This window comes from Symphalangus syndactylus, chromosome 1 (assembly GCF_028878055.3).
Source record: "Symphalangus syndactylus isolate Jambi chromosome 1, NHGRI_mSymSyn1-v2.1_pri, whole genome shotgun sequence".
NCBI classification, from domain to species: Eukaryota; Metazoa; Chordata; class Mammalia; order Primates; family Hylobatidae; genus Symphalangus; species Symphalangus syndactylus.
In genome coordinates this window covers 104307087-104327952 of record NC_072423.2, presented here as the reverse complement: position 1 = coordinate 104327952, position 20866 = coordinate 104307087, and the positions used below count along the sequence as shown (strand labels likewise).

Genomic DNA, 20866 nt, shown 5'->3' with positions numbered 1-20866 from the left:
CGACAGGCCCCGGTGTGTGATGTTCCCCACCCTGTGTCCAAGTGTTCTCGTTATTTAGTTCCCACCTATAAGTGGGAACATGCAGTGTTTGGTTTTCTCTCCTTGCAATAGTTTGCTCAGAATGATGGTTTCCAGCTTCATCCATGTCCCTACAAAGGACATGAACTCATCCTTTTTTATGGCTGCATAGTATTCCATGGTATATATGTGCATAATATTCCATGGTGTATATGTATTAATCCAGTCTATCATTGATGGACATTTGGGTTGGTTCCAAGTCTTTGCTATTGTGAATAGTGCCGCAATAAATATACGTGTGCATGTGTCTTTATAGCCGCATGATTTATAATCCTTTGGGTATATGCCCAGTAATGGGATGGCTGGGTCAAATGGTATTTCTAGGTCTACATCCTTGAGGAATTGCCACACTGTCTTCCACAATGGTTGAACTAGTTTATAGTCCCACCAACAGTGTAAAAGTGTTCCTGTTTCTCCATATCCTCTAGCACCTGTTGTTCCCTGACTTTTTAATGATCGCCATTCTAACTGCTGTGAGGTGATATCTCATTGTGGTTTTGATTTGCATTTCTCTGACGGCCAGTGATGAAGAGCATTTTTTTCATGTGTCTGTTGGCTGCATGAATGTCTTCTTTTGAGAAGTGTCTGTTCATATCCTTTGCCCACTTTTTGATGGAATTGATTTTTTCTTATAAATTTGTTTAAGTTCTTTATAGATTCTGGATATTAGCCCTTTGTCAGATGAGTAGATTGCAAAATTTTTATCCCATTCTGTAGGTTGCCTGTTCACTCTGATGGTAGTTTCTTTTGCTGTGCAGCAGCTTTTTAGTTTAATTAGATCCCATTTGTCAATTTTGGCTTTTGTTGCCATTGCTTTTGGTGTTTTAGTCATTTTTTCCATGCCTATGTCCTGAATGATATTGCCTAGGTTTTCTTCTAGGGTTTTTATGGTTTTAGGTCTTATGTTTAAGTCTTTATTTTTTGTATAAGGTGTAAGGAAGGGGTCCAGTTTCAGTTTTCTGCATATGGCTAGCCAGTTTTCCCAACACCATTTATGAAATAAGGAATCCTTTCCCCATTGCTTGTTTGTGTCAGGTTTGTCAAAGATCAGATGGTTGTAGATGTGTGGTGTTATTTCTGAGGCCTCTGTTCTGTTCCATTCGTCTATATATCTGTTTTGGTACCAGTACCATGCTGCTTTGGTTATTGTAACCTTGTAGTATAGTTTGAAGCGAGACAGCATGTGCCTCCAGCTTTGTTCTTTTTGGTTAGGATTGTGTTGGCTATTTGGGCTCTTTTTTGATTCCATAAGAAATTTAAAGGAGTTTTTTCCAATTCTGTGAAGAAAGTCAGTGGTAGCTTGATGGGAATAGCATTGAATCTATAAATTACTTTGGGCAGTATGGCCATTTTCATGATATTGATTCTTCCTATCCAAGAGTATGCAGTGTTTTTCCATTTGTTTGTATCCTCTTTTATTTCCTTGAGCAGTGGTTTGTAGTTCTTGAAGAGGTCCTTCACGTCCCTTGTAAGTTGTATTCCTAGGTATTTTATTCTCTTAGTAGCAGTTGTGAATGGGAGTTTGCTCATGATTTGGCACTCTGTTTGTCTGTTATTGGTGTATAGGAATGCTTGTGATTTTTGCACATTGATTTTGTATCCTGAGACTTTGCCGAAGTTGCTTATCAGCTTAAGGAGATTTTGGGCTGAGATGATGGGGTTTTTTAAATATACAATCATGTCATCTGCAAACAGAGACAATTTGACTTCCTCTTTTCCTATTTGAATACCCTTTATTTCTTTCTCATGCCTGATTGCCCTGGCCAGAACTTCCAGTACTATGTTGAATAGGAGTGGAGAGAGAGGGCATCCTTGTTTTGTGCTGTTTTTCAAAGAGAATGCTTCCAGTTTTTGCCCATTCAGTATGATATTGGCTGTGGGTTTGTCATAAGTAGCTCTTATTATTTCGAGATATGTTCCATCAATACCTAGTTTATTGAGAGTTTTTAGCATGAAGGAGTGTTGAATTTTGTTGAAGGCATTTTGTGAAACTATTGAGATAATCATGTGGTTTTTGTCATTGGTTCTGTTAATGTGAATAGATTACGTTTATTGATTTGCGTATGATGAACCAGCCTTGCATCCCAGATATGAAGCCAACTTGATCATGGTGGATAAGCTTTTTGATGCGCTGCTGGATTTGGTTTGACAGTATTTTGTTGAGGATTTTTGCATCGATATTCATCAGGGATATTGGTCTAAAATTCTCTTTTTTTGTTGTGTCTCTGCCAGGCTTTGGTATCAGGATGATGTTGGTTTCATAAAATGAATTAGAGAGGATTCCCTCTTTTTCTATTGATTGGAATAGTTTCAGAAGGAATGGTACCAGCTCTTCTTTGTACCTCTGGTAGAATTCGGCTGTGAATCCATTTGGTCCTGGACTTTTTTTGGTTCCGTTCTCCCCATCACTTTCAGGTACACGAGATGTAGATTTGGTCTTTTCACATAGTCCCATATTTCTTGGAGGCTTTGTTCGTTTCTTTTTACTCTTTTTTCTCTAAACTTCTCTTCTTGCTTCATTTCATTCATTTGATCTTCAATCACTGATACCCTTTCTTCCACTTGATCAAATCAGCTACTGAAGCTTGTGCATTTGTCATGTAGTTCTCGTGCCATGGTTTTCAGCTCCATCAGGTCATTTAAGGACTTCTCTACACTGTTTATTCTAGTTAGCCATTCGTCTAATCTTTTTTCAAGGTTTTTAGCTTCTTTGTGATGGGTTGGAACATCCTCCTTTAGCTTGGAGAAGTTTGTTATTACCGATTGTCTGAAGCCTTCTTCTCTCAACTCGTCAAAGTCATTCTCTGTCCAGCTTTGTTCCATTGCTGGTGAGGAGCTTTGTTCCATTGCTGGTGAGGAGCTATGTTCCTTTGGAGGAGAAGAGGCGCTCTGATTTTTAGAATTTTCAGCTTTTCTGCTCTGGTTTCTCCCCATCTTTGTGGTTTTATCTACCTTTGGTCTTTGATGATGGTGACGTACAGATGGGGTTTTGGTGTGGATGTCCTTTCTGTTTGCTAGTTTTCCTTCTAACAGTCAGGACCCTCAGCTGCAGGTCTGTTGGAGTTTGCCGGAGGTCCACTCCAGATCCTGTTTGCCTGGGTATCACCAGCGGAGGCTGCAGAACAGCAGACATTGCAGAACGGCAAATGTTGCTGCCTGATCCTTCTTCTGGATGCTTCATCTCAAAGGGGCACCCAGCTGTATGAGGTGTCAGTTGGCCCCTACTGGGAGGTGTCTCCCAGTTAGGCTACTCGGGGGTTAGGGACCCACTTGAGGAGGCAGTCTGTCCGTTCTCAGATCTCAAACTCCATGGTGGGAGAAGCACTACTCTCTTCAAAGCTGTCAGACAGGGACGTTTAAGTCTGCAGAAGTTTCTGCTGCCTTTTGTTCAGCTATGCCCTGCGCCCAGAGGTGGAGTCTACAGAGGCAGGCAGGCCTCCTTGAGCTGTGGTGGGCTCCACCCAGTCCAAGCTTCCCGGCTGCTTTGTTTACCTACTCAAGCCTCAGCAATAGCAGACACCCCTCCCCAGCCTTGCTGCTGCCTTGCAGTTTGATCTCAGAATGCTGTGCTAGCAGTGAGTGAGGCTCCGTGGGCGTGGGACCCTCCAAGCCAGGTGTGGGATATAATCTCCTGGTGTGCCGTTTGCTAAGGCCGTTGGAAAAGCACAGTATTAGGGTGGGAGTGTCCCGATTTTCCAGGTACCGTCTGTCATGGCGGCTTCCCTTTGCTAGGAAAGGGAATTCTCCAACCCCTTGCACTTCTCGGGTGAGGCGATGCCCCGCCTGCTCCGTGGGCTGCACTCACTGTCTGACAATCCCCAGTGAGATGAATCCTGTACCTCAGTTTGAAATGCAGAAATCACCCGTCTTCTGCGTTGCTCACGCTGGGAGCTGCAGACTGGAGCTGTTCCTATTTGGCCATCTTGGAACCACCTCTGGAATTTTTTTAAATACTCTTGAAGAATTGTTCTTTATTAGTATATAGATTAGTATATAGAAACACAACTTATTTTTGTGTGTTGGTTTTATCTCCTGCAACTTTGCTGAATTTATTCTAAAAGTATTTTGTAGAATCTTAGTGATGGTCATTGTCCAGTGCAGGAGTTTGATGTATATTGATGAGTAGATACATAAACTTTGATCTACATTAATGCTCAAGATACTCATATATGCATAATCATAACTGGATTCTACATATCTTTCCCTTTTTTGACTTCTCAACTTTCTTTATTATTATTTTTTTTTTTTTTGAGATAGGGTCTCATAATCTGTCACCCAGGCTAGAGTGCACTGGCACAATCACGGCTAACTGCAGCCTTGGCCTTCCTGGGCTCAAGCATTCCTCCCATCTCAGCCTTACAAGTAGCTGGGACTACAGGCACATGCCACCATGACTGGCTAATTTTTCATATTCTGTAGAGACGGGGTTGCTCAGGCTGGTCTCAAACTCCTGGGTTCAAGCAGTCCATCTGCCTTTGCCTCCCAAAGGGCTGAGATTACAGGCTTGAGCCGCTGTGCCTGGCCAACTTTCTGACTTTTAAAAGTATTATATATATTTGTGAAATGCAAAAAAACATAAAGGATAGTACAAAAGACATCTCTATCATGTCATACATGTTTAGGAAGAGCCCCTCGTATGGCATAGTTAAGAGTTTTTTAAGAAAATATTCACTCAGTTTTTATCTACTCATATCTTAAGGAATTGAAGTGGTCCAGGAAATCTTTGTACAGGAATAGGCCCAACATAAGATGAGGGGAAGAAAACAACAATACATACAATCATAGGAAAGAAAAAAGACTTGATATAACATTAAATTTAAATTACAGTGAGGAAAAAGAAGACATTGCTATGGGAACACTCCCAGAATATAGGAAGAAGTTTCAAAAGAGATGAAAAATCTGGCATCAAAGATATTATAAATAGCTTATAAAAATACAATCTTGAATCATAGGCTTTCCTAAAGAAGAAAACAGAAGTAATAATATATCAAGTTTCATAGAAAAAACTTTCTAGATCCAGAAGAAAATTAGGCTGAATGAATGAAGAGGCCAATTTGAAGGTATATCATAATAAGTTTACAAATATCAAGAATAAGGATATACTTCTTCAAGCATTTAAATATGAGAAAATGACAACAAAAATCAAAGTAACCTTTGTTTTCTCCTCTGTATATAGTATAGCAATATTTATAAAGGTTTAATAGGTAGAGCTAAAATATTCAATGCCTAGACAAGATATTCATGTATAAAGAGAACATAGACATACTCAGACCTGAATAATTACATAAAATATTTCTCCCAAATATTTCTTTTAATAGAAAAGTTCTTAAAGACCATTTCTGGATCAGAAAAATGTGTCAAAATTAAAACAATTTACAAGAATTTTGTAGTTAGAAAGTAATGAGTAGCTGACACAAAAGTCTCTAAGACATTGTGAAATGAAAAAAGTAAGTTGCAGAATAATGCATATACTATAACCATATCTATATTTAAAGAAAGACTTTAAAAGACTAGCACATACATAAACACACAAGCACACAAAAAGCAGAATGTTGGTATTGTCTCACTCTGGTGAAGGACAGTGGAAGGAAACAAGGAGAACTTTCTAATTCTTTATGCATTTGTTTTGTTAGAATATTGTGCAAAGTGTTTAGCTGTTGTGTGATCTCTCCATAAAGGCAGAGTTTATTATGATTGTGAAAATCAGATAAAAGTTAAAGAATGTACAAAACTAAAGTAACCAGCCAGGCGTGGTGGCTCACGCCTGTAATCCCAGCACTTTGGGAGGCTGAGGCGGTTGGATCACGAGGTCAGGAAATCGAGACCATCCTGGCCAACATGATGAAACCCCATCTCTACTAAAAAATACAAAAAAATTAGCCGGGTGTGGTGGCGCACGCCTGTAATCTCAGCTACTCAGGAGACTGAGGCAGGGGAATCACTTGAACCCAGGAGGCAAAGGTTGCAGTGAGCCGAGATCGTGCCACTGCACTCCGGCCTAGGGACAGAGCAAGACTCTTTCTCAAAAAAAAAAAAAAAAAAGAAAAAGAAAGAAAACTAAAGTAACCATTAGTATAATTATAAAGAGTATCTGCCAACATAGTTTGTACAGTAAACATCAGGATAAATAGTAATAGCAAAATAACAAGAATCAACTCTTGAAAAGTCAAAAATCCTTTGTTAAAAAGCAGAGGTATGAAAACTCCAAAGACTTGATGCTGAAAAGAGACACACTTACAATAAAATTATACATTATTAAAAATTATGGGCTGGATACAGTGGCTCATGCCTATAAGCCCAGCACTTTAGGAGGCCAGGGCAGAAGAGTAGCTGCCTTGAGCCAAGAGTTTGAGACCAGCTTGGGCAACATAGTGAGACCCTGCCTCCACAACACAAGAAAACTAAAAAATTAGCCGAGCATGGCGGGATGTGCCTGTAGTCCTAGCTATTCTGGAGGCTGAGGTGAGGGAATTACTTTAGCCCAGGAGTTAGAGGCTGCAGTGAGCTATGATTATGCTTGGGCCACAGAGCAAGACCCTGTCTCTAAAAAGAGATAAGATGCCAATATATTATTACTGTTTGTATTGGTGGTTCTAGGCAATATAACAAGGAAAATAAATTTCAAGTCCTAAGAATTGGAGAGGAAAAAATGAAAGTGTAGTTATCTGTCATGTATATAGAAACCCCAAAGAATCTGTAGATGAAATAGTCAAAGTAAAAAGTGAGAATTAATAATTTACTAGGCTATAAAAGTCTGAACAAATTTCATAGGTTCACATTACATAGAATGTTATAGTGGATTTTATTAGTTTGTTCTCTCATTACTGTAAAGAAATCTCTGGGGACTGGGTAATTTATAAAGAGGTTTAATAGGCTTACAGTTTTGCAGACTATACAGAAAGCATAGTGGCTTCTGCTTCTGGGGAGGCCTCAGGGAGCTTTCAGTCATGGTGGAAGGCAAAATGGAAGCAGGCATCTAACATGGCAGAAACAGGACCAAGAGAGAGGTAGCAGGGAGGGCTACACACTTTTAAACGACCAGATCTTACTATGAAAAACAATGTGGAGATTGCTTAAAGAACTAAAAGTTAGGCTGGGCGCGGTGGCTCATGCCTGTAATCGCAGCACTTTGGGAGGCTGAGGCAGGCGGATCACCTGAGGTCAGGAGTTCGAGACCAGCCTGGCTAATATGGTGAAACCCCATTTCCTAAAAATACAAAAATTAGTCAGGCATGGTGGCAGGCACCTGTAATCCCAGCTACTCAGGAGGCTGAGGCAGGAGAGTTGCTTGAATCCAGGAGGCCGAGGTTGCAGTGAGCCGAAATCACACCACTGCGCTCCAGCTTGTGTGACAGAGACTCCGTCTCAAAAAATAAAAGTAAAATAAAAATAAAAAAAGAACCAAAAGTAGAACTACCATTTGATTCAGCAATCTCACTACTGGGTAACTACCTAGAGGAAAAGAAGTCATTATATGGAAAAGATACTTGCACACACATTTATAGCAGCATAATTCACAATTTGAGAAATATGGAACCAGCCCAAATGCCCATCAATCAATGAGTGGATAAAGAAACTGTGAGATAGATATAGATATGGATATATGATGAAATCCTACTCAGCCATAAAAAGGAATGAATGAATAGCATTTGCAGCAACCTGGATGGAGTTGGAGAGTATTAAGTGAAGTAACTCAGGAATGGAAAACCAAACATCTTATGTTCTCACTTATAAGTGGGAGCTAAGCTATGAGGATGCAAAGGTATAAGAATGATAGATACAGTGGACTTTGAGGACTTGTGGAGAAAGGCTGGGAGGGGGCTGAGGGATAAAAGACTACAAATTGGATTCAATCTATACTGCTTGGGTGATGCGTACACCAGAATCTTCACGGATCACCACTAAAGAACTTACTCCTGTAACCAAATACCGCCTGTTCCCCCAAAACTTATAGAAATGAAATTTTTAAAAAAAGTAATTGCAGTTTTACCCATTACTTTCAATGGCAAAAACCGCAGTTTACTTTTGCATCAACCTAAAAATTAAAAAGAGCTCATGAGAACTTATCACAATGATAGCACCAAGTGGGGTGATGTTAAACCATGAGAAACCATCCCTGTGATCCAGTCACTTCCCACCAGGCCCTACCTCCAACACTGGGGATTACAATTCAACATGAGTTTTGGTGGGGACACAGAATCAAACCATATAATGGAATTAAGCTAGATATCATAACAAATAGTAACTAGAAAATTCCCAAATGTTTGATAATTAGGCAGTATACTTCTGACTGAAAGAGAAATTCACATTAGAAAATATTTTTAATTGAGTGATAATGAAAATATTACATATCAAAATGTAGGTTTCCTGTGCTGAGAGGGAAATTTTTCACCTTAAATGCATCTCTTGAAAGACTGAAAATCAAGTAACAGTGACCTAAAATATTCATCTCAAGAGGTTAGAGAAAGAACAGCAAAATTTAAGCCCAAGGTAGGTCAGAGTGGATATTAGTAAAACTGGAAATACGTACAATAGAATTAACAAAGCCAAAAGTTAATTGTTTGAAAAGTTATTTAAATTGATAAACTCCTCATAAAATTGAGATGAATTAAAAAGGAGATATTACCAGAGAATATGGACATTAGAAAGAGAAGGGGATTTTCTGAATAACTTCACCAATAAGTTAGAGAATTTGGGCTTAAAAATGAGCAATTATTAGAAACACATAGATTACTAAAATTGACACAAGAAGCAGTAAATCAGAATGGTACTATCTTTATTAATGAAATTGAGCTCATTACTAAAAACCCAACAAAATAAACTCCAGAACCAAATGTGTTTGCTGGTGAATTCTTCCCGACAATTAAGGTAGAAGAGAAAACCCTTTAGGTTGTTTATGAGGGTAGTAAACCTGATACCCAAAACTAACATTTTTTAATACCAAAACCTGACAGGAAATACAAGAAAGAATAATAAATCATGATGAGTTGGGTCTATTCAATGAATGAAAGCAAGCTAGGTTTAACATTCACAAATCGATGATAGTCATCATATTTATAAAAATAATAGGTAAATTTAATAAAGGTGGCTAGACACAAGAATTAACGTACCAGTGTCATTAGCACAACATAGAAAGGATGATCTGTTAAAAAAGAATTGATGAATGACCTAATCAAAAGTTTTGTTCTTGGAAGGTTAAAGTTAAGATTATAAAATAGAAGGAGAAAATGTTTGCAAATTAATCCTTGATAAAAGGACTTACATCCAGCATATATTTTTAAAAACTAAACATTCACTAATTAGACAACCCAATTTTTTTAATTGGCAGAATTTTAATAGATATGGCTCCAAAGAGGATATATGGCAAATAAATACATGAGAAACGGATTTTTAGCCGTTTGTTAAACCTCTATGGGCCTTCTGGTTCCAGAGGGATTTTAAATAATTTTTAAGTTCAAAGTAACTTCGTTTTTTAAAAAGTGGTTTCAGCTCTGTGTTTTGCTGCTGTTCCTCCTGTAAGGTAATGGTCTTTGTAATCCAGTGTCCTGACATCCCTACTACCCACATGAATACCTTTTCTGCCTGGCCAGTAGACAAGGTAGGCAGGTGGATGTTGTCATCTTAACTGGAGAATCATGAACTGGCAAGAAGGGCTGTTCTGGCCCATGGCAAAGTCAACACTGAGTGTTCTTTCCCAAAGCTGCATTTTTATAAGACTGCTTTAAGGGGAGAATTACATGAAATGGAAACAGGCATCTGTAGTGGACCATTTGAAAAGCCCTTTATTTTCAGTTCTGACTTAGCATCTGCCATTTGTACAGCATTTGAATCAAGAGTGAGACTAAGATTTCCTAACAGAATAATTTGAAGACTAAAAGAATTACATTAGGACTCTGTAACATCAGGAACTATTTTAGGGGAAGGTTGTAGTGGGTTTCCTATGAGTTTTCACACAAGGCTGTCATGTGAGAATAGGCCATGTGCAGTGGCTCTTTGGGAGATCAAGGCGGGTGGATTTCTTGAGCCCAGGACTTCAAGGCCAGCCTGGGCAACAACATGATAAACTCTTGTCTCTACAAAAAAATAAAAATAGCCGGGTGTGGTGGCGTGCATCTGTAGTCCCAGCTACTTGGGAATCTGAGGCAGGAGGGTCACTTGAGCCTGGGAGGTTGAGGCAGCAGTGAGCTGTGATTGTGTACTCCAGCCTGGGTGACAGTGAGACCCTGCCTAAAAAAAAAAAAAACAAAAACAAAAAAGAGAATAGGCTCAAAACATGTTTAGGAAACCAGTTTTTATGTAGGGGAAGTCTCAGGTCAATAATAGGGAGATACAGTGAAAAAGCCTGGGAAAAGAGGCTTCTTTCTTTAACTTTATGGAGGATTTAGTGAGAGGCAATGCTAGAAGAAGGTCAAAACACTTGTTACAGTATGTCTTGTGTTATACACAAATATGCCTTACTCACCTTCAACTAAATGCACGCAGTAAACCAAAAGGAATGCAGTTCTACCTACTACCTCTCCCCATCTCCCACCCCCATGTTTTTCATTCTTCTAACTGAATGCACGTTGGGAGAGACTTGTGAAAAAGAATGTAAGAATAATTTAAAGGCTTTCCCAGTCAACGACAGAAATGAAATGCAGTTAAGTGGTAGTAGCTTTGTAAGACATCCTTGAGTAAGAAATTAAAGACTAAACTGAGAGATCTGATTGTTCAGTTATCTTAGGGTTATGAATATATATAAAACATTTTGAGTGTTTAAGGAATTTTTCTTTTTTTTTTTTTTTTTTGAGACGGAGTCTCGCTGTCGCCTGGGCTGGAGTGCAGTGGCGCGATCTCGGCTCACTGCAAGCTCCGCCTCCCGGGTTCACGCCATTCTCCTGCCTCAGCCTCCTGAGTAGCTGGGACTACAGGCGCCTGCCACCGTGCCCAGCTAATTTTTTGTATTTTTAGTAGAGACAGGGTTTCATCGTGGTCTCGATCTCCTGACCTCGTGATCCACCTGCCTCGGCCTCCCAAAGTGCTGGGATTACAGGCGTGAGCCACCGCGTCTGGCCTGTTTAAGGAATTTTTAAGGGTTATTTTAACTGTTGTCTAATCCCTGAATAATTTGCAGTGCCACTACACTAAAATATGGAATCAGATCTGGTTACATCAAACTTAAACAAATATACAGCATTCTAAGACTATTTGTTACCTTGTTGAAAATTTTCTTTAGGGAGTTCAAAGGGTCCATTTGCAATTTGGGGGTATCCACTCTTTTAGCTTCCCTAGGTCACACTGGAAGAAGAAAAACGGTCTTGGGCAACAGATTAAATAAACTAACACTGTGATAGCTGATGAACTTAAAATTGCAAAACAGTTTCATAATATTTTAAGGAAGTTTACAAATTTGTGTTGGGCCACATTCAAAGCTCTCTTGGGCCACAGGTTGGACAATGCTTGTTTTTCTTTTCCCATTTTGACCTCTAAAACATTTCTTGAGGTATAAAAATTGTTAAATATTTTACCTAAAGATAATGTTCCTTTTGAAGTAATTGTTTTAGACTTAAATAAGTTTGACGGTTTTTAATCTGTTTAGAATGTACGAGGACCTGTGATAGAAGGATCTTTACTTTTTGTATAAATATTTCTTCTGATCAAAACAGCGAGTTGTAAACTATGAGCTTTGTGATCTTTTCTGGTAAAAACAAGGGAAGAAAGTAACATTGTGAGGTATATCGTCATTATAGGATTCTGTCAAACCATTTTTCTTAATTATGTCTTGTTATTTCATGTAATGAAATGTTTCATTGTTTGCCTGTTGCATTTCAGAACAATTTGAGTAGAATATATTTTTTCCTTTTTTAAAAAAGTATCCTAAACTCAACAATTAAAGTGGCAGCAAACTTTTATGCTACTGTTTTCATTTTTTACTTTTTCCTTAAGATTTAAAGACTTGTTCTGGACACAGTATATTTTTGTTATTGAAACATCATAGGCTGTGATAGAGCTGTAGTAGCAGAAACCTAGAGGACAGAGGTTCTCCTAGAGAGAGACATGATTCAGTAGGGAAAGTGTTGCTCTCACACATCTTTCTATATTCTCCTTGTTTGTGGTCCAAAGACAATATTTGTTGTATTCCAAAGCCAAATGTAAAACAATATTCATCTGTTTTAAATTGTTAATAACTCTTTCAGCCTCTAAAAGAGACTTAGAATTTTGAAAAACAATTTTTTTGAGACAGGGTCTCACTCTGTTGCGCATGCTGGAGTGCAGTGGCATGATTTCAGCTCACGTACAACCTCCACTTCCCAGGTTCAAGTGATTTGTGTCTCAGCCTCTCAAGTAGCTGGGATTACAGACATGCACTACCACACCTGGCTAATTTTTTTTAATTTTTTATTTTTTTTAGTAGAGATGAGATTTTGCCATGTTGGCCAGACTGGCCTTGAACTCCTGGGCTCAAGTGATCTGCCCATGTCAGCCTCCCAACATGCTGGGATTATAGTCATGAGCTGCTGCATCCAGCTGAATTTTGAAAGATTTTTAATTGTTTTAGAGAAAGAATTTTATGTTTTTCATTAGAAAATTCCCTTCCCTTACACTTAGATATCTTATTATGTCTCTCTGCTCTAGTATATTTAAAATATGATTCTGAGAATCAGAATATATCTACTTAATTCTTTGAATTCAAATTCATTTGAAGTTATTGCTCCTCTTACAGATAAATGCCTCACTAGATTAAATCTGTATAAGTTACTTTGGCAAGATTTGCACATATTAAGTGATTAGAAAAAGAACTGAACTTTAGATGGCTTTTATGACTGTTGTTTAGGAAACAGTACTGCTGGAGCACCCTTTCAGTGCTGTGAAACAAGAACTGCAGAGAAAATGGATTGAAGGGTTGAATAAGCAAATAGAAGATGACCGTCAAAGAAAAATAGAGGAAAAAATTATATATTCAAAGGTAACTTATGAGGTTTTATGGCTATAAAAGAAAAAATAAAATCAAATTCTTTAATCAATTAAAACTAGAAGTATTCTGAAACTCTTGACAAGACCAGAATATTCCATTTATTCCACATTTGCCCATGTGAACCTGTTTCATTGAATGCATTATGTGATGTTGCATAACTTCTTACAACTTTTTAGAAATTTCCTAATTCTTTGAATTTCTCAAATTTTCGAAGCTAGTTATCTATATGTATAAGGACTCTAAACAGTACAGTCTTGTTAATTTTTATGATGCTTATTCTGCCCTAAAGTGACTTAGAAATCATCTTTGGTTGTCATTTAGAATTATATATGAGAAAAATTGGAAAAATTCTTAGCAATTCTTATTTGTCATCATTAGGGTGAGGAACATGACAGATGGGCAATGCACTTTGATTCATTAAAGAGTTATCCTGGTTCTCAATCTCAGCTGTCCTCTCGGTCAACACACAAACAACCTGAGTACTTCTGTGTCTCTCCTGACACTCAGGAGCTGGCTGATGTCAGCAATGTTTGTACACCTACAACCGGAAGCCAGGTTGAACCTTCAGAGGAGGAGCATATAGCAAAACCTATTAAGGATGTGGTTATGGCAAACAGTAAGAAAACAAAGTAAGTTCATGCTTATGTATTTACTGATTTTTAAGAAAGTCTGTGTGCTTTAGTAAGGCTGTTGTTATGTCTAATTGGTTTCAGGTTTGATATTTGTCTTTGAAATAGAAATAATTAGTGGATTTATCCCAAACAAAAATGATTTAGCTTGTTGAATCTACCTTTTTGAGGTTTTGAATAGCTAATGAATGTATCTTGCCAGCTTTCTCCGTTCTATGACTGCTCTCTTGGACCCAGCTCAGATTGAGGAACGAGACAGACGACGACAAAAACAATTAGAGCATCAGGTATTGCATTGTTAAACATTGTTCTTTACCTTAATAAGTAACAGTCATGGTGAACATATACTTAAGTAAATGGAAATTTAAATTCGGATGTAAACTTTACAGCATAGGTCCTGTCCAGTTGTGTCACGAATCCAATCCCTACCCCAACTGGCATTGTAATATTAGAATTATGCTTATCACATACTACAGCCACCTGCTTTCCAGTAGAGAAGGTCTTTAATATATTAAGTTGTATATGTGAATTTGTACATTGTTTTAGGTTAGTACTTGGTTTTTTTTTTCATCAATTTATTTTTCCTGAGTTCTGTTTAAGATGAGAATTCATTCTTTGAGTAGGGATTGAACTAGAATTATGACTAAGAAATCTAATGCATAATGGCTGGGCACGGTGGCTCACGCCTGTAATCCCAGCACTTTGGGAGGCTGAGTGGGCGGATCACGAGGTCAGGAGATCAAGACCATCCTGTGAATGGTGAAACCCCATCTCTACTAAAAATACAAAAAATTAGCCGGGCGTGGTGGCAGGTGCCTGTAGTCCCAGGTACTCAGGAGGCTGAGGCGGGAGAATGGCATGAACCCAGGAGGTGGAGCTAGCAGTGAGCTGAGATCGTGCTACTGCACTTCAGCCTGGGCAACAGAGTGAGACTCCATCTCAAAAAAAAGAAATCTAATGCATAATAAAAGAAAGGAGGCTAAAATTAAAACTTCCTGTCCTGATTTTAGCCTAATGCTAAAGGGACTTTAATATCTGCATAATTCTTCAAATCCTTTGATATATGAATTTGGCATCATTAATGTTACGCTTAGTTAGTGAGCAGACATTTGCAGAGCATCTGCTACTTACCAGGCACTATGCTAAGCACTGAGATTATTTCTTCAGTTTTTTTAATATCATTTCCTCCAGTAGCCCTCCTAGGGTTGAAGAAAAGGCATGTAGAACTTGACAGTACAAATGAGAGATGGGAGAAGTGCATTGGAAATTTGACATTTCCACTTCACTTATATAAATAATACTTTCAGTATGCTGATAAAACGTATTTCTACAGTCACCAAACAAATGCTTCATGGATTTTAAAAATTGATATATAATGTTTTATATATTTATAGGATACATATGATACTTTGTTATATATGTAGAATGTATAATGATTCAGCCATAGTATTCTGGTATCTATCACCTTGAGTATTTATCATTTCTGTGTTGGGAACATTTCAAGTTTACTAGCCAATTTGAAATATATAATACATTGTTGCTGACCATAGTCACCTTACTATTGCTATCAAACATTAGAACTTATTCCTTTCATCTAACCATATGTTTGTAACCATTAACCTACCTCTCTTGATCACTACCACCCTCACACACACCCTTCCCAGCCTTTGATACCTATCATTCCATTCCTTAGCTCCTTGAGACCTACTTTTTAAGCTCCCACATATAAGTGGGAACATGTGATGTTTATCTTTATATACCTGGCTTATTTCACTTAACATAATGACCTCCAGTCCCATCTGTGTTGCTGTGAATGACAAGATTCTATTCTTTCTTTATGGCCAAATAGTAAGTATCCCATTGTGTATATACCACATTTTCTTCATCTATTTGTTCACTGATGGACACTTAGATTGTAAATAGTGCTACAATTAGCACAAGAATGCAGGTTTCCTTTTGATATATGGATTTCATGTTCTTTCAATAAATATCCAGTACTGGGAATGCTGGATCATATGGTAGTTCCATTTTTAGTTTTTTGAGACGTCTCCGTACTGTTTTCCACAGTGGCTGTATTTATTTACATTCCCACTAACAATGTATAAGGATTCCCTTTTCTCCACTTCCTTGGCAGCGTCTGTTAGTTTTTGTCTTTTGGTTTGTTTGTTTGTTTGCTTGTTTTTGAGACAGGGTCTTGCTCTGCTGCCCAGTCTGGTATGCTGTGGCATGATCATGGGTCACTCTAGCCTCATACCCCTGGGCTCAAGCAATCCTGCTGCCCGAGCCTCCCCAGTAGCTGATACTACAAGCATGCGCCACCATGTCAGGCTAATGTTAATTTTTTTCTTTTATAGAGACACAGTCTCACTATGTTGACCAGACTGGTTTCGAGCTCCTTGCCTCAAACAGTCCTCCAATCCCAGCCTCCCAGAGTGCTGGGATTACAGGCATGAGCCACCGGGCCCAGCATTTTTGTCTTTTTAGTAATAGCCATTCTAACTAAGGTGATATGATATCTCATTATGGGTTTGATTTGCATTTCTGTGATTAGTAATGTTGAGCATTTTTTCATATACCTGTTTGCCATTTATATGTCTTCTTTAGAAAAATGTTTATTAATGTTCTTTGCCCACTTTTTAATGGAATTATTTGAGTTTTGGTTTGTGTGTGTGTTTAGTTTGAGTTTCTTATGTGTTCTGGATACTAGCCTCTTGTCGGATGAATAGTTTGCAGATATTCAAACTACTGAATATGCAGGCTATTGAATATTCAAACTACTGAATATTCAAACTGGGGGACAGACTGTCTCTTTCACTCTGGTTATTGTTTCCTTTCCTGTGCAGCAGATTTTTAGTTCAATGTAGCCCTATTTGTCTGTTTTTGGTCCCTGTGTTTTTGAGGTCTCGACCATAAACTCTATACCAGTGTCTTGAAGTGTTTTCCATATGTTTTCTTCTAGTAGGTTTACATTTTTGGGTCATACATTTAACTATTTAATCCATCTTGAATTTTTTTTTTTTTTTGAAGTGGAGTCTCACACTGTCACCCTGGAATGCAGTGATGTGATCAGCTCACCGCAGCCTCCACCTCCCAGGTTCAAGTGATTCTCCCCACTCAGCCTCCTGAATAGCTGGGATTATGGGTACATGCCACCACACCTGGCTAATTTTTTTTTTTTTTTTTTTTTTTTTTAAGTACAGATGGGGTTTATCATGTTGGCCAGGCTGGTCTTCAACTCCTGACCTTAAGTGATCCACCTGCCTTGCCCTCCCAAAGTGCTAGGATTACAGGCATGAGCCACCACACCGGCCCTTGAATTGTTTTTTGAATATGGTGAGAGATGGGGCTCCAGTTTCATTCCTCTGCATGTAGATATCCAATTTTCCCAGCATCATTTATTGAAGAGTATGTGCTTTCCCCAACTATGTTCTTGACACTTTTGTTGAAAATCAGTTGGCTGTAAATACATGGATTTATTTCTGGATTCTCTATTCTGTTCCATTGATCTATATGTCTGTTTTTATGCCAATACCATGCTGTTGCGGTTACTGTAGTCTTGTAATGTATTTTGAAGTCAGGTAGTATGATGCCTTCAGCTTTGTTCTTTTGATCCACCTTGATTTGGTTATTATGGCTCTTTTTTGGTTTCAGAGAAATTTTAGAATTTTTTCTATTTCTGTGGAAAATGAAGGTGGTATTTTGATAGAGATAGCATTGAATTTGTAGATTGCCGTGGGCATAATTCTTTCTGATCCATGAACATGGGATGTCTTGCCATTTGTTTGTATCCTCTTTAGTTTCTTTCATCTGTTTTGTAGTTTTTTGTGTAGAAATGTGTAACCCCCCTTGGTTAAATTTATTCCTAGATATTTTATTGTTTTGTAGCTATTGTAGGTGGGATTGCCTTCTTTATTTCTCAGTTAGTGTATAGAAATGCTACTGATTTTTGTATGTTGATTTTGTATTCTGCAACTTTACTGAATTTATTGATCAGATGTGAGTTTTTTTGTGGAGTCTAGGTTTTGTTTTGGGGTTTGTTTTTTTTTTTTCTTGAGACAGAGCCTCGCTGTTGCCTAGGCTGGAGTGCAGTGGCGCGATCTCAGCCCACTGCAACCTCCGCCTCACAGGTTCAGGCGATTCTCCTGCCTCAGCCTTCCAAGTAGCTGGGACTACAGGCGTGTGCCACCGCACCTTGCTAATTTTTGTATTTTTTTAGTAGAGATGGGGTTTCGCAATTTTGGCCAGGCTGGTCTCGAACTCCTGACCTCAGGTGATCCACCCGCCTTGGCCTCCCAAAGTGCTGGGATTTCAGGCATGAGCCACTGTGCCAGTGGAGTCTAGGGTTTTTAAGATATAAGATCATAACATCATCAAAGGGGATGTTTTGATTTTATTTTGTTTTGTTTTGTTTTGTTTGTTTTGAGACAGCTCTGCCACCTAGGCTGGACTTCAGTGGCACAATGTTGGCTCCCTACAACCTCCACCTTCTGGGTTCAAGCAATTCCCATGCCTCAGCCACCCAAGTAGCTGGAATTACAGGTGTGCGCCACCATGCCTGGGTAATTTTTGTGTAGGGGACTTTTTATTTTATTTTATTTATTTTCTATTTTATTTATTTTATTTATTTTCTAATTTAGGTGCCTTTTATTTATCTTACCTGGTTGCTCTGGCTAGGACTTCTGTTGCTATGTTGAATAAGAATGGTGAAAGTGGGCATCCTTGTTTTGTTTTAGCTCTTAGGGGAAAGGCTTTCAGCTTTTCTCCATTAAGTATGATGTTAGCTGTGGGTTTGTCATATATAGTCTTTATTATTTTAAGGTATATACCTTCTGTGCCTAGTTTGTTGAGAGTTTTTATTATTTAGTGATGTTGAATTTTGTGAAATTTTTTTTTGTCTACTGAGATGATCATATGGTTTTTGTCTTTCATTCTGTTGATGTGATGTATCACATTTATTGATTTGTGTATGTTGAATTCTGCCTGCATCCCTGGGATAAATCCCACTTAATTCCTGGGTATTAGTTTTCTCATGTGCTGTTGGATTGAGTTTGCTAGTATTTTGTTGAGAATTTTGGCGTCTATGTTCATCAAAAATAGTGGCCTGTAATTTTCTTTGTTCTTTTTTGTTGTGTCCTTCTCTGGCTTTGGTATCAGGGTAATGCTGGCCTCACAGAATGAGTTAGGGGAAATTCCCTCCTCTTTGATTTTTTTGGAATAGTTTGAGAAGAATTGGTTACTTCTTTGATAGTTTGGTAGAATTCATTAGTGAAGTTGTCTGGTCCTGGACTTTCCTTTGTTAGGAGACTTTTTTATTACCGATTCAGTCTCATTACTCATTATTGGTTTGTTCAGGTTTTCTATTTCTTCCTGATTCAATCTTGATAGCTTGTGTGTGTCCAGGAATTTATCCATTTCTTCTAGGTTTTCTAGTTTGTTTGTTTGTAGTTGTTCATAATAGCCTCTGATGAGCTCTTGTATTTCTGTGGTATCAGTTGTAATTTCTCCTTTTTTATTCCTGATTTTATTTGGGTCTTCTCTCTTTGGTTCTTGGTTAGTCTATCAAGTAGCTTATTGGTTTTGTTTATCTTTTAAAAAATCTTTGTTTCTCTGATCCTTTGTGTTGTGTTTTTTGTCTCTATTTTGTTTAATTCTGCTCTAGTGTTTGTTATTTCTTTCCTTCTACTAATTTGGGGTTTGTTCTTGTTCCTTTTAGGTACATCATTAGAATGCTTTTTGAAATGTTTCCCCTTTTTTGATATAGGCACTTATTGCTAAAATTTCCCTCTTAGCACTGCTTTTGCTGTATCCCATAGGTTTTGGTATGTTGTGTTTAAATTTTCATTTTTTTCAAGAATTTTTTTTTTATTTTTTCCTTGACTGGATGCTTGTTCAGAAGCATGTTGTTTAATTTCTGTTTATTTGTACAGTTGCCAATGTTCCTCTCATTATTGATTACTAGTTTTGTTCCATTGTGGTTTGAGAAGATACTTGATATGAAGTCAGTTTTTTAAAGTTTGTTGAGACTTCTTTTGTGTCCTAACATATGATCTGTCCTGGAGAATAATCCTTGTGCTAATGAAAAGAATGTGTATTCTCTTAACTGTTGGTTGAGATGTTCTGTGTCCATGTGTTCTCATGGTTCAACTCCCACTTATGAGTGAGAACGTGCAGTGTTTGGTTTTCTGTTCTTGTGTTAGTTTGCTGAGAATTATGGTTTCCAGCTTCATCCATGTCCCTGCAAAGGACATGAACCCATCCTTTTTTATGGCTGCATAGTATTCCATGGTGTATATGTGCCACATTTTCTTTATCCAGTCTATCATTGATGGGCATTTGGGTTGGTTCCAAGTCTTTGCTGTAGTACTGCAATAAACATACATGTGCACGTATCTTTTTTTTTTTTTTTTTTTTTTTGAGACAGAGTCTTGCTCTGTCACCAGGCTGGAGTGCCATGGTGCAATCTCAGCTCACTGCGACCTCCGCCTCCCGGGTTCAAGTGATTCTCCTGCCCCCCCCTCCCAAGTAGCTGGGATTATAGGCGCCCACCACCATGCCTGGCTAATTTTTGTATTTTTAGTAGAGACAGGGTTTCACATGTTGGCCAGGATAGTCTCAATCTCCTGACCTCATGATCCGCCCACCTCGGCCTCCCAAAGTGCTGGGATTACAGGCGTGAGCCACCATGCCCGGCTGCATATATCTTTATAGTAGAATGATTTATAATCCCTTCGGTATATACCTAGTAATGGGATTGCTGGGTCGAATGGTAGTTCTGGTTCTAGATCCTTGAGGAATTGCCACACTGTCTTCCACAACGGTTGAACTAATTTACACTCCCACCAACAGTGTAAAAGCGTTCCTATTTCTCTACATCCTCTCCAGCATCTGTTGTTTCCTGACTTTTTAATGATCGCCATTCTAACTGGCATGAGATGGTATCTCGTGGTTTTGATTTGTATTTCTCTAATGACCAGTGATGATGAGCTTTTTTCCATATGTTTTTTGGCTGCATAAATGTCTTCTTTTGAGAAGTGTCTGCTCATAGTCCTTTGCCTACTTTTTGATGGGGTTGTTTTTTTCTTGTAAATTTGTTTAGGTTCTTTGTAGATTTTGAATATTAGCCCTTTCTCAGATGGATAGATTGCAAAAATTTTCTCCCATTCTGTGGGTTGTCTGTTCACTCTGATGATAGTTTCTTTCACTG

General features: G+C 38.3%; 1 protein-coding gene across 14 annotated transcripts in view; it reads left to right on the top strand.

Annotated features, from left to right (window-relative positions):
- CCDC66 (coiled-coil domain containing 66) overlaps positions 1-20866 on the top strand; it is a 62607-nt gene that overhangs the window by 19658 nt on the left and 22083 nt on the right. For 8 of the 14 annotated variants that reach the window (XM_055273614.2, XM_063645341.1, XM_055273632.2 and 5 more), the window contains 3 exons: positions 12893-13024; positions 13412-13662; positions 13865-13949. In XM_055273614.2, coding sequence (XP_055129589.2) covers positions 12893-13024; positions 13412-13662; positions 13865-13949 — 468 coding nt within the window. The remainder of the gene's footprint in view (positions 1-12892; positions 13025-13411; positions 13663-13864; positions 13950-20866) is intronic. The other 6 variants (XM_055273687.2, XM_063645368.1, XM_055273679.2 and 3 more) reach the window with 2 other exon arrangements.